At 43.0% G+C, this 17,733-nt stretch overlaps 1 protein-coding gene across 1 annotated transcript in view; it reads left to right on the top strand.

The window, feature by feature from the left end:
* LOC146985205 (uncharacterized) overlaps positions 1-9,791 on the top strand; it is a 71,577-nt gene extending 61,786 nt beyond the window's left edge. The window contains exon 2 of the mRNA XM_085783180.1: positions 8,267-9,791. Coding sequence (XP_085639306.1) covers positions 8,275-9,732 — 1,458 coding nt within the window. The 5' untranslated portion in view covers positions 8,267-8,274 and the 3' untranslated portion in view covers positions 9,733-9,791. The remainder of the gene's footprint in view (positions 1-8,266) is intronic.
* Positions 9,792-17,733: the final 7,942 nt, after the last annotated feature.

Consider the following 17,733-nt stretch of genomic DNA (forward strand, 5'->3'; position numbering starts at 1 on the left):
CTAATAACTAATTAATTTTCCCCGCGATTGCGATCAGCGACCGCTCGTGCTGCCGCCTGTTTGTTTTTTTGTTTTTTTCCCCCCTCTTCTGTGTGTGTGAGCTGCACTTTCAGTGTGATGGGGGGGAGTCACTGTGAGTGTGTGGAGGCTCAACAGTGATTGGACATCAACTCGCGGGGGCGGGCTTTCGCCTTAAACGGCCAGGCACACACATACACGGCACAGCTGCCTGTAAAGCAGCAAGAGCTGATGGATGCTGAATCTGAAATACCGCGGTCCAAGAGCGTATTGCACCGTGCAGGCCGTACCGAACGGTTTGGTATTTTACCGAGAACCGTTGCATCCCTAACACGAATGCATGCCGGAGCTCACACGAGAAACGCCACATTGTAAAGTTCGCTGATGATTCAGTGATCGTGTCCCTCCTCAGCCATGATGACCCGGTGCCTGGCCCCGTAGTGGAGGATTTTATCCAGTGGTGCAAATCGTCTTTCCTCACCATCAATGTCTCAAAAACGAAGGAAATGACCATTGATTTCAGGAAGTCCCGCCCAGCCACTGTCCCCCTGTCGATCAACGACCAAGCTGTAGAATCTTAGCCTGGCTCTCGCCAGACCCTTGTAGTTCCGCAAAGCTACGCTGAGCTCCACACAAGGGTCTGGGACTGCTCCATAGGCGATTCATTTCAGAAGGCGGGGCCTTGTAAAAAAATCTTGTATGTGATTGGATAAACCACTTGTCCGTTATCTTGAATGACATGCTACTTCAGCCACTCACTGCGAGCCGCCATTGTTGTTTGACTCAAACAGTCGCTTCAGCGCTACGTCACACCTCAGAAAGTCCCGCCCGGCGATCCTGATTGGTTCATTATTTTTTGCTCCGGGGAAGAAGTTTGCATTGGCCTCGAGTCCAGACCCTTGTGTGAAGCTGAGCGTAGCGCCTCTGGTGGAGCTTTGCGGAACTACAAGGGTCTGGCGAGAGCCAGGCTAGTAGAATCTGTCCAGCAGTATAAATATTTGGGGACAGTAATTGATGACAGGCTGTCCTTTGAGCATCAGGTCGATGCCGTGTGCAAAAAGGCCAACCAGCGCATGTACTTTCTCCGTAAGCTCAGGAACATAAACATGGACTCTAAATTCATGGAAATGTTTTACTCTTGTTTTATTGAATCTGTCCTGACTTTTGCTTTTATTTGCTGGTTTGGGTCAATTAACTTGAAGAACCGCAACAGACTTCAGGGCATAGTCAGAATGTGCAGTAAAATTGTTGGTGCTCCACTGAAAGACATTTCCTTGCTGTACAAAACTAGGGCCCTGAATAAAGCCAAACTTGTCCTGTCTGACCCTAGCCATCCCTTGGCACCTGAATTTAAACTGCTCCCATCCAGACACAGATTTCATGTGCCAAGATGCAGGACCAACAGATTTAAAAATTCCTGGGTTCCAGTGGCCATTGGCCTTCTTAACAATTGACAGCACTGTGGCCACTTTAACTCCTGTTTCATCCAGGATGGCATTGTTGCACTTTAGCTCCTGTTTCTTCTAGGATGGCATTGTTGCACTTTATTTATTGGTTGTTTTATTTATTTTATTAACTATTGCTAATTGTGGTCCTGTGTATGTATTTTATAGCTATTTTTATTATTAGCGTATATGTCATCGTCAGTGTTGTGTCACTGTTGTGCTTTGGTTTTTATTGTTGTTTTATGCTGCTGGCTGCACTACAAATTGCCCTCCGGGGACAATAAAGATCTCTTGACTCTTGACTTGACTTGACTTGACTTGACTTGACTTGACTTGACTTGACTTGACTTGAGCAACAGAGGAGGGATCCCTCACCCAGGACGGACAGACGTGACAGATGTTCTCATGACTAAAAACACTAACCTGCAACTCATGCAATATAAGATACTCCATAGAACCCACTACACCGGACGAAAAATGTTTAAAATAGGATTTACATCTGAAATGCCCACATTGCACCCAAAACTGTCCTGACACCTACATTCACACCACCTGACACTGCACCCCAATCAAACGCTTTTGGAAAGAAGTTACTGGATCCCTGTCTGACTTTATGGACTGCCACATCCCCCTATCCCCGTCACTCTGCCTTTTAGGAGATGTAACAACACTCATAATAGATGAAACCAACCGCAGACTTCTCCTCACAACTCTAACTATAGCCAAGAAAACTATCTCACAAACTGGAAATCAAGAAACACTCACTGGAAAAATTTACTCATAGACCACATCTCATTGGTACGGAAGCCCTAAAGGGTCATACATACTTTTTATTCCATCCGTTTTTCCGTGATAACGACATATTTTTCCTCCGTTTTCTCGTGATAACGAGATCATTTTCCTCCGTTTTCTGCTGTTTCTCTGACATTGCTACAATGAATGATGTTTCCTGCAATGATTTAATAGACTAGAGTGCCCCCTTTAAATTTCTGAGAGAGCTGACGCAACACACAAAAGAAGCCGTGGGGGGTTCTGTATCATTAGAATGAAATTCTATATGTGTTTCTCTTCTATATAATCTCGGAAGCAACGTCTTTCCACATAAGGGCTGCCTTCACCTTTCAAATGGGCAGATCATAACAAAATACCCGTCAATATTCGGGGGTCCCCCATCTCCCGATTATTGAGCAAGGCAGTCCAATAACTCCTTGTGACCACAGCAACCACAAAATTGAAATACTGTAACTAACTACATCAGTCATTCCCAAACTGTGGGCCAAGTGGGCCGCCAAATCATTTTCAAAATAGTATGATTTTTGTGGAAATATTTTTTAAAAGATATTATATGTAATAGTAGGCCTGGGCAATAAAACAATCTCCAATCTGGACCGCGATCACGATTATGGGCTATGGACATGTTTCCTTGATCACGCAGCAGAAATAAATGCGACAGCAGCCTGTCAGTCTGCCGTCGGGCGCTGAGAACGCACTTGAGCGAGTAGAGCGAGGCGAATATTTTACTCGCGCCCGGTGTGAGCGCTGTCGTTTGAGCTGCAGCAGCTAAAGCTAAAGTGAAGAAGGAAACAGTGGAAAAGAGTGGAAGTGGAGCAACTAGAAGTGGCAGCTAAAGTGACTGTGAACGTGTGAAGCGGTTCAGTCCGACAAGGTCCGTTCGCCTGTGTCGGCTGTCAAAGTAGGCCTACTTTCATTAGTGTCGGAGGCGGAGGGTTGAGTATCCAGTGGAGCAGCAGGTGAGTGAGGAGACAGAGGAGGCTCCAGCAGCTTCATGTCTGCTGCTGTGAGGAGTAGAGTGCAGTGCCTTTACTGCGAGAGCCCGCAAAGTAGGGATAATGTATAGTTTGGAGGTTGTTATGGAGAAATAAACCCTGACAGGTTGTACAACCTGAAAGGGTTTATTTCTCCATAACAACCCACCAACTATACATTATCCCCCTTATTAGGATAAAATAAAATAAAATAAATTTTATTATGACCTTACTGTCATTACAAACTGACATGAGAGGGAGCTGAAGAGACGCGAATCACATTCAGTCCTGTCAGGTCAAAACAACAGCACAGCGTCTGTTACGAATGAAGTTCAGCAGAAAATCAACTGACTATGACTCATTACAAACTGACATGAGAGTGAGCTGAAGAACTGGTATTGAATTCACAGGAACACCAGGCACAAGGAACAAGCTACAACACAGGACAAAACACACACATGGACTACAGCAGATGAACTGACGAAAGAGATTGGGAAACACAAGGGAACAAGACACAGGTGGTGCAATGAACACAGGTGAAACACAGTGGGTAATCACAAGAAGGAACACACAGGAAGACAGGCAAGGAATTTGTATTGGTATAGCCCGTTTTTACCCTCACATCCACTGAGGAAAAACTCCATGGAAAACCCTTTTAACAGGGAAAACCAGGAGAAACCTCTGGGTGAGTAACAGAGGAGGGATCCCTCACCCAGGACGGACAGACGGGACAGAGATGGGAGCAGGTTTGATTTACAGCACATGTTGCCATAGCGACCAGGGCCGTACCCAGGATTTTTGAAATACCGAGGTCATTTAGTTGTAGTGTGCGGGGGTCCGAAATTTTTGGCAATTTTATATTAAAAGGCTTAAATCTAGTGCACTTTGACAGATAAAGAACTACACACATCATATTAGTCGAATCCCATCTTTATGATATTATCATCACTTGTGATCATCCAGAGAAGACACAACTTCAATGAATCCTGATGAGAACACACCATCTATTACAAACAGGAGATTAGCTCCTCACACTCCTAGCAGCCAAAGAGTAGCAAAAACATTATATTATAAAGTTATATTCCAGCTAAAAAAAAAAGTCGGAAATGCAACGTTAAGGCCCTAGTAGTTAACATAAAGATGAACGGGTTTCTAAAGTGTGCACTCTTTTTTTACCAGCTATACTATCTTTGGGGTGACTTCCTTCTGGAGCGTCAGCTGTGTTCCTCACTTTGAAACAGGCCCAGGAAGTTTGTTTGTTTGTTTTTCTGCAGTTACCACAAACATACATCTGCTACTTGTTGCATCAAATTTTGGTTCGTGTTATACTTGGTTATTCACATTGGCCTTGAACGCCTTTATTATTTCATCAGTCCAGTTTCTCCACGAGGTCTTTTTCAAACACGGGTAACCAGACAGGTTGGTAGGTTGCAGGTGGAGGTGTTGCAACAAATCACCGACGGCAATTTTTACAAATTCATTGACTGATCGATAACATGCATCAAATTTTGGGGTGTGCCAGCTGCCTCTGTGGGTGGCACTGGCACACTCGTGGTTACACCATAGGCGTGCACGCAAGTTTGCACACATTTTTATACACGCAATCCCTTAGTAGGTGGGAGGAGCCATGTGTGTGTGTTGTATTTATACCCCTGAAGAGTAGAAGTCAGTGCAGCAGTTACCTGACTGTTTGAAGAAGACCACATCTGCAAACCACAACATATCATTCTGGTAAGTGATCTCTGTGAGCTTTCATGCAAACTGTAATATTTAAATGTTTCATGGTATGATGGTATTGTCCAATGTAACATTAAGAACAAATCCATAATCTAAAAATTACTTTTAGAAAAGACAATTAATGTTTAGAAAAACCCCACTACAGTTAGAGGTCTTGATGAAATAGACTGACTGCCTAACAACAATATTGTAGCAGGAGAAATTAATCTTTCAAATGATTCTTTTCCGTGGACATGAAAGAGCTTCACCTGTGATGGTCTACAGTGTAACAATGGCAGAGGAAGGAGAGTGAAGTGTTGGTATCTCTGTTATTAGATTATTGTTCTGTGGTCAGCATCTGCAGGAAGCTGCAGATTGCTCCAGATAAGGCTGCACGGTTGGTATTGGGCTGCTCTGCCCGATCAAACGTTAACCACATCCATGTTCCCTCTCATGAATGATGGTAGAAAACAGGTTAGCATTAAGCACTGCTGTAATGTTTCAGTCAGTCTTGATCAGTAAAGTGCCTGACTTTTTATTTATTCAAATTGTTTTTAGAAATACTGTGCAAGACTACGGTCAGCTGGAAGTGCCTCACCCAAGAACAAAGGCCTAATCACGATCTTTTATGTAGAGCAATAACTCTGTGGAATAATCTGCCTCACTACCTCTGTACTGAAAGTAGCAGGATTTAAAAAAGAAACTAATATCTTATTTTAGAGTATAAATGTTGACTATATGAGTGGTTCCGTTTTGTTCTTAGAGAAAATTAATTTTTAGATGTATGGAAATTATTAAATGTTTGGTTTAAAGCAATACTTAAGAGCTTTCAGTTTTGGTTGAGTTTGGTGGCGCCAGTGGACCAGAGCGGTAGTGTTTTCCCTGAAGGAAGAGCCCATTTCTCATGAGCACCGGCGCGTAGCGTCGTAAACCTCCTCATCTCCTGGTTGCGTGCAATAACTCAGTGCTGACCTGTTGATCTGACTGATTAGAGATTATACAACCAGTATCTCCTCGTTCATTGTGTCAACGGAGTGAAACGGTGTCTGAAAACCTTTGAGCTGTTGACTTCAGCCTCAGCCCATTACAACGTTTCCACAGTGTAGTGCGGGAAATATGATCCTCCGTGGTTACATGCTGTCATTCCGACAGCAACATGTTGGTACCGGTATCGGTAAAAAAAAAAAGAGAGAACACAGATGGACAGGTCCCGCTGTTACGATAATTTTTTTAAAAAGCACTTGGCTTCATTTGTGGCTCACTCACTAGATCGCCTCGGCTCAAATTACAATGTGGCGACATCACCGCTGCCGGCGGCGCAAAATGCAAGTACCGGTCCCATCTAAGCGCAGTATAGTACCATTTTAAATGCCTCAGTACCCCGGCACCAATTTAGTACCGGTATACCGAACAACCCTAGCACAGACAGGGACTAGTCTGCCTGTCTGGCCTCTACCTGCTCTTTTTACTAAACTTAACCAACTCCTTTCTTCATTGCCTAAACCCAACCAGTGCAAAATCTTTTGGGGAAGCAAATACGCTATTGAAGGAATTGTAGGAAAGGCATGTTTAAAAAAAAAGAAAAAAATACCATCATTCCGACCATAGGAGGCAAGAAGAGTCCGAATGACGGGACATTTGATAGAAAAATAAGTGTTGCCATTTAGACAATTAGAGGCCTATGTTGGACTGGTGGGATGTCGGAATGGCGGTTGCCCCCCATCCGCTGTAAACACGATGTAACCGGGTGTTTTGTTTTGTATTTTGTACACAATTTCCTGTCCCGCACGAGCTGCTCTGTGCTGAATTTATGCACCGTGCTCCGGCGTCCGGTAGAAATAGGAGCTCTGTGTGTAACGGAGGGGCCGGGTGCTGGAGCCGGTTGAAGCTACACATTGACCAGAGTAGAAACGGCTGCGTGTTGGAGCAGAGCTGCAGCCGTTCTGCATAACTCTCCTTCTTTGGTTTTTTCGTCTCCTCAGACAAAACTTTTAATTTCTTTGGTTTTCTTGCTGCTTCTGCCATGATAGCGGTAATTCTCCCACATAGGCGTTCGCTTTGACTTCTGTGTTTTTAACAAATGGGGAAAGGGGGAAGTGACGTGTGCTGTAAAGCAGTCAGCACATTAGTAGTTATTTGTGTGGAGGGGTTCCTACCATCCACCTGGAAGCTGCTTAGTGCCAGTGAAGGCGATACAGACCATAATGATACAGACCCTCAGGCCAAGACAGAGGTGTCATTCAACCTGTTGTAGGCTGATGGAGGAGAGGAGGAGAAAGGAGAGGGCTCTGTGTAACCAGATGTGTCCCCAGCAGTCTATAAAATGGTTCAGAGCTACCTGAACCAGCCCTAACTAAAAGCCCTGTCATAAAGGAAGGTCTTAAGTCTAGACTTAAATGTAGTTAGAGTGTCTGCCTCTTTGACCCATGGAGAGAGCTGGTTCCACAGTAAAGGAGCCCGGTAACTGAAGGCTCTACCTCCCAGTCTGTTTTTAGAGATACTGGGAGTCACTAACAGACCTGCGTTCTGGGAGCGGAGTGCTCTGGTAGGACAGTAAGGAATGATTAGTTCTTTCAGATAGGTTGGAGCTTTATCATTAAGAGCCTTATAAGTCAGCAGAAGGATTTTGAAGTCTATTCTAAATCCTACAGGAAGCCAGTGGAGAGAAGCTAAGGTGGGAGAGATGTGCTCTCTCTTCCTAACTCCTGTCAAAACCCTCGCTGCGGCATTCTGGACCAGCTGGAGACTCTTTAGAGAGTTTTTCGGACATCCTGACAGGAGTTACTTAGTGTTGGTTTAACTTTTTAGGTGTATAATAATTAATTGTATTTGACAATGTATGACATATTGGAGATGATGTGATTTCCTTTGTGCATTTTTTGTTGTTCCTTGTGGACCCCAGGAAGACTAGCGGGTTACTACGGTACCAGCTAATGGGGATCCTTAATAAAAATAATATAAGTCATAAATAAGTCAAATCTGAGCACTAATTGGAGTGATGTCCATTTCACAGCTTTAATTTTACTTTGATGAATGTATAATGAATATATACCTGAGCTTACTGAGTTTGATGAACCCTGATTGTGATTATTGTTAAAGACTTCATTATTATTCATTTTCAAATGAAAAAAATATTCTAAAAAAAGTGTTGCTATGTAGCTATGTGAGCTAATGTGAAATGTGAAATGAATATTGACATAATACATAAGATACAGTCTTCATGTGATGGATTGTAATATCTAAAATGCATGTGAAACAGTGTGAAACCAGTGGTTTGAGCTCTTCTCTGCATGACACCCTGTTTCTCTTTGTTTCCAACAGTTTGTAACATGGCCTCACAAGTTGCATTGACCAGTGTAGATGAGGTGCGGGAGGAGATCCAGATGGTGATGAAGCCCTATGCAAACTGGGAGGCATTTCTTACTCCTGCTCCTCTCTCTATCAACCTTCTGGGAGAGCTGATCTTCATCTCAGCATCTCAGCATGACTTCTCCATCAACAAGAACCCCCCAACAGGAGGCTTCCAGTACATAAAGTACCCAGAGTCCTTCAGGGCCAGTCTTACTCAAGTCTGTAATTCTGGCTGGGATGCATTCAAAGAGGCTCACAACAACATGGATCAGATCCGTCTTCACACATCCAGAGTTCCTGATTACATGAAGGCAGCAGTTTATATTATCTTCAGTGACAGTGACAAAGTTGTTGAAAAACTTCTGCCACTTCAACTGAATAATATTGCCACCATCGCAGATACCTGCGTGACACTAGCTGAGAGTACTGAGAACAAGTTCATGGAGGTCATCGATTTAATAGAGGAGCTGCTGGAGGCTTCTGTCAATGCTGATATAGTGTATGGAGATGAGCTAAAGAGGGTTCAGAAAGAACTGGAGGAATCCAAATTGAGAAAAGAGGAAGTTGAAAAGAGGAAAGAACGGTCCAACAGAATGATTAAGGAGACGTCAGAGGGAGTGGAAAATGCACAAAAAGATGTCAAGGATGCCGTGAATTCACTTCCCTCTGCGTCGGAGTTGGCCTGCATGGATGCTGCTGAGGGATGCGTAAAAATCTTTTTTTGTAAGTTGTTCTGTCCATCATACAAGACAGCCAGTGAGAGACAAAATGAGAACGCCCGTTTGCGCATTGAACAAAGCAAAGAACAGCTCAATTATGCACGAAAGGCGTATGAGAAGAACATACAAGACATGAAGAAGAGTGAGAAGGAGCTGACTGACATTCTGGTTAAAATGCGCAAGTGCAACCTCGAAGAGATCAACTTTGAAACCACCATCAAAATGCTGAGTGAAGGTCGTCGTGCCATGGGCGAAGTCAAAACACAGTGGGAGAAGATGGTGCAGTTCTTCCAGATGATCTCCAACATCATCAAAGTTAAACTCAACAAAAAACTAAAGGACTTTGTTGAGACAACTAAAGTTGCAAATGAACTTTGCTATGACGAGAAGTTCTTCGTAAAAGACCAACTGCACCAACTGGCTTTCCAAGCCGCCAACCTTGCCGGTCTGGTCAACATGCTCTCAGGGACCTACACTGAAGTGTCCAACAACTACCTGATGGACAGTGTCAGCAACCTGGGTGAGCTCATGGTCATAGATAAAGATGACAAAGAGTTCCAAGCCAAACGTGAGAAGATGCAGGAGTCATGTAAGGAAGCTCAGCAGGGAATTCGGGAGATGGTCGAGAAGAACAAGAAAGAATATGATGAGAAGGCCGAGGCCAGAATACTGAAGATGGACAGAGAACTGAATGCCATTCTGCCTGGTCAACCATAGGAGACTGACAGGATCAGAGAAATCACTCAGTAAGAGTTTGATGGATAAGAAGATAGGGTAACACTTTATTTTAAGGGGTCCTTGTTCCTGTGTATCTACCTAATTAATTACAGTGTAATTACCTATGTAACCGTATGTAATAACATGTACTTACATTGTAAATACATAGTGTATTTTGGTGTACTTACAGGTCCTTGTTACACTTGTAATAAGAAATGCTTGTGCAAAAAGAGAGGCCACTTTGGCATTTCTTATTACAAGTGTAACAAGGACCTGTAAGTACACCAAAATACACTATGTATTTACAATGTAAGTACATGTTATTATATACGGTTACATAGGTAATTACACTGTAATTAATTAGGTAGATACACAGGAACAAGGACCCCTTAAAATAAAGTGTTACTGAAGAGGGATTACTGCCGGTCTAATGCAAGCCATCAGATCTTCAAATCAGATGAAAACATGTCAGAACATGTGTAATCATGATAATCATGATACAGAGAGAAGCCTCTCATGCTTTTAGCTAGTAATCATAGAGCCTTGTTAGTTTCCAATAATCAGATGTAACTGGTGTTTGATCAAGTTTAAATAATATGATAACATGATACTTTTTCTTCTTTCCTCTTCCCATGTAGTACTAATACAAATTACCATAGTAATAGTACACATGTGATACATATTAATGGGTGGGCACATTAGCATAGCTTTTAGACAGCATTTTATCTCTTACATGAGCTATTGATCTGAGAAAATTAAGAAAACATAATCAATGTGTTATATGATGTCGTTGTCAATGATTGTTCAGTGTCTATTGATTTAAGATCAGAGATTTAAAGCCTTTGGAAACCTGACTATATATGGTAAAAATGCTTATATTATATCAAAGTCAAGTGCCTCATTAAGCATCCACAAAAGTCTGAGTGACAATAACTATTCATAACTATTAGAAAACCTTGTTTAAAAACAGCTCATTTTGCTATTGAGGCACTATTGATGCCACTGGTCAGGACAGTGTGGGCGTGGCAGATAACGCTATGATTGACAGCTCCATTGTCATAGCAACACGTCAGTGGCGACCATTAAAAAAAAAAAAAAAAAGTCCTCACCGGAGGACGTGCATCGATTGATTGATGCTATTTAGCAGCTAACTAGTCTACCAGCTTCGTTTTGGAGCGTCATAACCGTCTTTGGTCGTAGTCTCACAGAAAAAAAAAGCTTTTAACCGTCACTCATGTCTGTGTGAGCGCCAGGAGGGGCTGACTGACACACACACAGAGACAAGGCAGGTCGCGCTGGAAAGCTAATAAATGCTAAAAGCTAATCGCCAATTTACACACACCCTCCCTCCCTCCCTCCCCTCACCCCCCCAAAAAACCGGCTGTATCGGCTGTATGTAGAGAGGAGTTGTGAGGAGTTGTGGGCACACACACAGACAGACAGACAAGGTAGGTCGCGCTGGAAAGCTAATAAAGGCTAAATGCTGATCGCGGATTTACACCCCCCCCCCCCCCCCACACACACACACACACACACACACATAAAAGAAACGGCTGTATCGGCTGGAGATGTGAGGGGTTTTGGCACAGACATACAGACAGACAGACAGACAGGGCAGGTCGCGCTGGAAAGCTAATGAATGCTAAAAGCTAATCGCCACACACACACAACTCGGGTTGACATGGCTCTGGTTGTGAGGACTTGAGAGGAGTGGAGGAGCGACCGTTAGCAGAACGGTTTTGTTCGCCGCCACTGGGGGGCTGGGTGAGAGAACTGACGTGGCGATTTATGAGTGGGTAGGATTTATTGCGTGATAAATCCCAGAGATAACTCCGCCCAATTCAAACCTACTGTACAAAACCTTAAAAGACAAATATTTTCAATTTGGATGGAAACTTTTTTCTAATTATTTTTACATGTTTAATAATATGTACATAAGACCCTAAAATACATGGTTAGGAGGCTTTGGTGGATTTGGGTTTCCAGAGGCTTTAACATGATCAGGTTTTTATCAAACTGAAAATAAAGTGAACTAATAAGATCACTCATCTATAATTGTCTGGCTTTCCTTCCATTTTCTGCACCGCCTTCTACTCAACGATGAAGTAATGATCCATTATGAGCCAAATATTTTTAAATGAGCTGATGGTATTGATTATCATTTTATCATGCCATATTATTAATCATGACCCAAACGTCTATTTAGTCCAGTCGTTTTATGAAAAAAGGTTGAACAAATTGCAACAGAAGCAAACTCAACTGATTCTGTATTCTATATAGGGCATCTATAAGCTTGTAGCTTCAGCCCTGACCCCCTTTCGATCAGCCACGCAGCCCTGCTTTTAGAGGGATGTGTAACTGTTTTGTTTTTTGTGGTTATATATATTTTTTGCTGATCGAAATAAACTCAAACTCAAACAAAAGCCCAGAAGAATCCCATTAGGGGAAAGTTTAGAAAAAGACCCAAATATAGCCCATTCATACGCCTACTAATTATTTTTCTCACGTGAATAGGGTAACATTTTTAACCCTTAGATATCTCCATGAAAAATTCTGAGTTGATTACTTACATTAAGACAAACAAAAAATGTATTGCAAGTTTTTTGAAATTCTTTCTCAACATGAGTGAACAGGGCATAATCTAATTACGTATGGCTAATTTGCATACATACAACACCAGATCTAAACGTTGGGTATAGCAGGTGAAAAGTCTTGTTCAATCTTGTTGACATATTACAGTCAGGCACACAGTATCTTAATAAGCTAGGGTGCTTATGCTACCAGGGTTTCCCCCAGTGTATTATAAGCCTGGCGGCCCGCCAGGCCTTACTTGACCCCCCGCCAGGCTAAACATAGTTTATTAATTTTTTAAATCAGTTTTTATACTCAATAAACACGTGATCAGGTGTCTTTTTCATCACCTGACAACGTTACAACTTCGTCGCACATGACGGGACACGTCACGGACATCCTGCTCCTCAGACCGCATCTGATCAGACCGCTGCTTCACCAGCTGACCGAGAGGAACGCACCGAGTCCACGTTAACGTGAGCCGAGCCGCGGCTCCAGAGGCTCACTCAGCTGCTGTAGCAGCTGTTAGCTGGTAGCTGTTAGCACGTCGTCCCCTGCAGCATCAGAGCTCCGGACTCCTGTGAGCCGCGGGGCTTTGACCTGATGTGAAAATGATCCATTGTTTCATTTTTCAGCTCGTAAAGTTCGCGATCACACGCGTCCGTCTGTTCTAGTAGATCCGTGAGTGTCACGTTTCCATGACGACTGACCGGAAAAAGAGCGTGGTACGTCATGTGCACGTGACTCAGATGTAAAAAATCTCGGAGCAAAAAAAAAAAAGAAAAAAAAGAAAAAAACATGGATGATGGATCTATAATACATCCATGGAAATAAGGCTAGACTTTAACAATGGAGACACCAGGCAGTTGTTTTTTTAGTTTTTAATGCAAACAGTTGATGTTATTTGTTTAAATATTTTTTTTATAATTATAATTATTAGGCCTACTTTTTTTTGTGGTTGATTGAACAGCATTTCAAGAGTGCCTTTCTGTAAGACTCTGCTATAGCTGGTGTTTAAATATGTTACATAAAGTCTTATAAAAACAGATGTTTATGATAATATTTTCAAATTTCTAGTCAACTTTTAACATTGATCTTAAGGCCTTATGGAATCACACCTGCTAAATGCTACTGCTCCATTAATTAATATGTTCCTTACAGGGCCCTGCCATCAGTCAATGGTCAGGGTCAGGCCCCTGTCACAAAAAAACACGCTTGGGCACCGGTGGCCCGCCGATGGGCCGCCGGTGCCACCCTACCACCGGGCTTAACAAGTTTTCTGGGGGAAACCCTTGCTACCATGTGAAACGAGTGCTTCCTGCAGCGACGTTCGAATCCAGTCCACGTCCTTTGCTGCAAGTCCTTCCATCTCTCCACCCCCCTTTCACAAATATCTCTCTATCATTAAAGGTGAAAATGCCAAGAATATATATATTTTAAAGAACTGTTCAGTCAAAACAACCATCAGAAGATAAATGTCTGGAGCTCCTGGAGCTCCCTGATCTCAGCAGCAGTCACCTCCATAAGAAAGGAGCATGTCATACCTGCTCCACTAAAGGCCCTTTCACACCGGAGACGTATTTTTCGTGCGAATAATTCGCGCATAAATATTTTTTTTCGAACACCGGTTTTCATCACGGATCCTTTCACACCGGCCGCGAATGTGTCGCGGCGAAAATGCGACATAATTTTTTTTCGGAGCGAGGTTGATTTTTCTGAGCTTTCGCCCGGCGAATAAACGCATCAACCAATCATGTAGCGTGAAGAGGAGGTACGCTACGTCACACCCCCCCAGGTCAGAACGGTCAGAACACAGACAGCTGTTTCCCATAACAGACGGTGGCCACACAGTCTCGGGCTGCCACAGTCTCTCACAGGAAAAAAGTTTTTTTTTTTTTAGCGTTTCACCGTCTTTGCTCTCATCTCTGCCAGTCAGCCCCTCCACCTGCCGTCTCTCTGGCGTACGGTCGCACCACACACACACACACACACACACACACACGGGCGCATGGACACGTGCTTGGCCGCTAATGTAAACAATAAGTAACCTGTGTCTCGGAGAAGAGGAGAGGAGGAGGAGGAGGAGGAGGGGGGGGGGTAAGTGGAAAGAGGAGAGGAGGAGGAGAAATAGCAATAGAGTGTATACCTACTGTCAGGACAGTGATCAGATATTGATCAGTGATCAGAGAGTGAGCTGCTGTGTGTAGTAAAGTTGGTGACACGACGACAGTGGCATAGTGAATACGTGAGGGATAATTAACAGATTAAAGACGTGGAGGCGAAGAACCAGCCGTCGCAAAGCGAAACTTTGGAATCTAATCGTCACATCTGTCGCATATTCGAGTCGCCGCCGGTGTGAATGGTTTTGATGCGAAATATTTGGCCGCGAATATTTCGCAATTTCGTGTCGTTTATTCGTTACGTCCGCGGTGTGAAAGGGCCTTGAGGTGGTGGTGGTCATCTTGGATTAATTGCAGCCAGGGCTTGACGCTTAGCATTTTTCCAAGTAGCAGTTGTGCTACTATGCTGAAAAATTTAGTAGCACACAACATTTTTTAGTAGCACAATGAAAAGTTACTAAATAATGTGTTTTTCTTTAATAAAGTGATATGAGGTCAACGAGGAGGCATTTTTAAGCAAACCATTTAAATTCATAGCTTTTTAAGTTTTAGTTATATTCTCTAAAGAGTGCAGAGAGAATAATACTGTAACAATTCATGTGTTGTCAGTTATTTATTGGTGCAAATGTGCATAGTGCAACTGAGACAGTATCAAAGCAGCAAGTAAAATTCTCCAAAAAGTGCAGAGAATAATACTGTAACAAGTACTGACAACAGACTTAAGCTTATTTGGCCTGTGTTATAACAGAACATTTATACAACAGGCAGGATTCACAGAATGTGCTTGAATTTTAAAGGGGAGGGGAGGGGGTCAATGTCCTTGAATTGAATGAAATTAACCAATTAGTAACAACCCAAGTAGTTCTAAATGCAAAGTCTGCTCAGTCTCTTTAAACACAAAGGATATTGTCCCAGCAGCTTTTATAATCTGGTCGTCTGGCCCGTTTGGAGGTCAGCCAGTGGTCCACTGCAGGAGTTGGATCGAATTCCTCGACTGAAGACCCCTCCAAGCTGATCCTCATCAAGTCTTCAGTTGTTGAGACTGCAAGGCTGCTTCTTGTGGAATTTTTGATCCGGTTTTGGGCTGAAAAACCTTGCTCACACTGTGCAGCCGAGATCGGCAGCACCAGCATGATCTTTACCAACTCCAGTATGTTCTAAGGGAGAAGATAACATTTTAAATTATTTTCAACTCACCTTAAATTCAAAACCAATATGCAACTATACAATGCTTAAATTGTGATTTTGTAATGTTGAAAGCTCTGTTTTTTTTAAATCATCTTCTAAAAGTCCTCTAATATGCCAGAGTGCAATGAAAAGCCCATTTTTAAATTAGAAACATAATGTCTAAGAATGAATATGTCTGGACTATCTGGCCTTACTTTGTATTCTTGCTTGTAGGGGTCCTTCGTTAGCAGCATCTGCCACAAGCCAGTGTAGGTTTTGTCCCGGAAGTTCTGGTTTACCAGGACTTTGAGCTGTCGCCATTCATCTTGAACTGCAGCTGTATTGCACTGTGCACTGAAGGATAGAACAGAGCAATTGAGTCTGCACATATGCAACAAGTATTTCAAATAACAATACAGTGTCTTATCAAATACATTCTTACCCTGTTAGAGGCTTCTCAAAATGCCTGAGCAGCTCTTCCACGCTGTCATCCCCGAATGTAAGAAGGTTGGCTGGCTCTTCAGGCCATGTCTCAGGGTTTAGGACTCTGAAGCAGTCCAGTGTTGTATGGATGGCATCATCCTTCACCAAACCACCAAACCTGGCTTTGATAGCATCCACACTGATGTTTACGGCAGCTTCCATGTGACACTTGAGCTGTGGATGTGTGAGGCTGATGACATCCCCCTTCAGTGTCATTCCCTTCAAAAGACAAATAGACAGACAGACACAGGCAAACACTTGAATCATGGCTGTGGTGTTATTGTTATGTGCACTTCCCTAATGCTCAAACCCTTCTCCTATATATCCAATACACTGATTCTGAAGGTCCCTGCCATAATCCTTAAGACACACAACACACTGACTTATGCTAAACACACCTGAAATCTCATCTTATCTCCCTGCTGCTGAGCAAAGGCAGTCTGGATCTTTTCAAGCAAGCCACCTGGCTTTAGCTTTGTCTTGAGTGCCTCCAGACTGGTTACAGTCATTTTCAAAACTGTGGTGGCTTGGGGGAGGATCAAATCATTCCTCTGTAGTGTGAGGCTGAGGGTGGCTAGCTCCTCAAACAGGTCACAAAGAAAGTGGGAAAATACACAGACAAGTGTAGTCTCCATTTCCTTCTTTATCTGTTGTGTAGTAAAGGAGTAACACAATATAAATTTAGTTCAAAATATACACATTGGCCATCTATTATTGATTATGAAAGTTAAGTTTCAAAACCACTTAAACTTAACTTCAAGTTAATTCATGCACCAGTTCAGTTGTGGCTAACAATCATCACCAGAAAACTAACCTTTTTTGCCCGCCCTTGAACTTCCGCAGAATTGGACTGTGAGGCTGCCACTTGCTCCATATGTTGAAGAACCACGGAGTATTGATCATGGTCACTAGCGAGGTCCTTTCCCGGTCCATGTCGCAGGAACACCTTCAACGCTCGGTGTATGTGTGGGATCCAACGGGTTCCCTTGACACCGCTGGGACTGCACATGTTCACTCCAAGTAGTTCTCCGAGAGCATAGAGCTCTCGTTTTAACTTGCCACTCATGTGGTAGGTCTTCCAAATAAGATGAAGGAGATCATACACTACTGCCACCTTAGCTTCCTTCTTCTGTAGGTTGAGGATGGCCAATTCCAATCTGTGCAAGAAGCAGACAACATTGATTGCACAGTTAATAATCCTACAGAATACATAATCTCTCTCTCTCTACTCACTCACATACTGTGTGTGTTGAGACAGACACACACAGAACAGATGTTTTTTTTACTAATTTGGTGAGAGAAGCATTCTAACTAATGATAATAATAAAATCTAAAGACTTCAGCTATCCAGCTCAGCTTGTGTTCCATAACTCCATTCAGTTCTGTACTGCCATTTATTCCATTCAGTTATATATTATTTCTATTCAGTTAACTGTGTGGAGGAATGCTACATTTAAATGTAACTATTAACTTGTGATTACAAACCTGTGTGGCATACAGTGGATTGGAATGACGTGGCTCCCTGCCTCGTTTTGCAGATGGGCAATCACACCATTACGGATGCCCATGTTAACGCTGGCCCCATCAGCACCGAAAGAGACACATTTCTTCATCCATTCATTCCCTGGGCAGTTTACTGCATCAAAGGCAGCCTTGGTAG

The sequence above is a fragment of the Trachurus japonicus genome, chromosome 7 (assembly GCF_045865225.1).
Source record: "Trachurus japonicus isolate A0001 chromosome 7, Traja_1.0".
Classification (NCBI taxonomy): domain Eukaryota; kingdom Metazoa; phylum Chordata; class Actinopteri; order Carangiformes; family Carangidae; genus Trachurus; species Trachurus japonicus.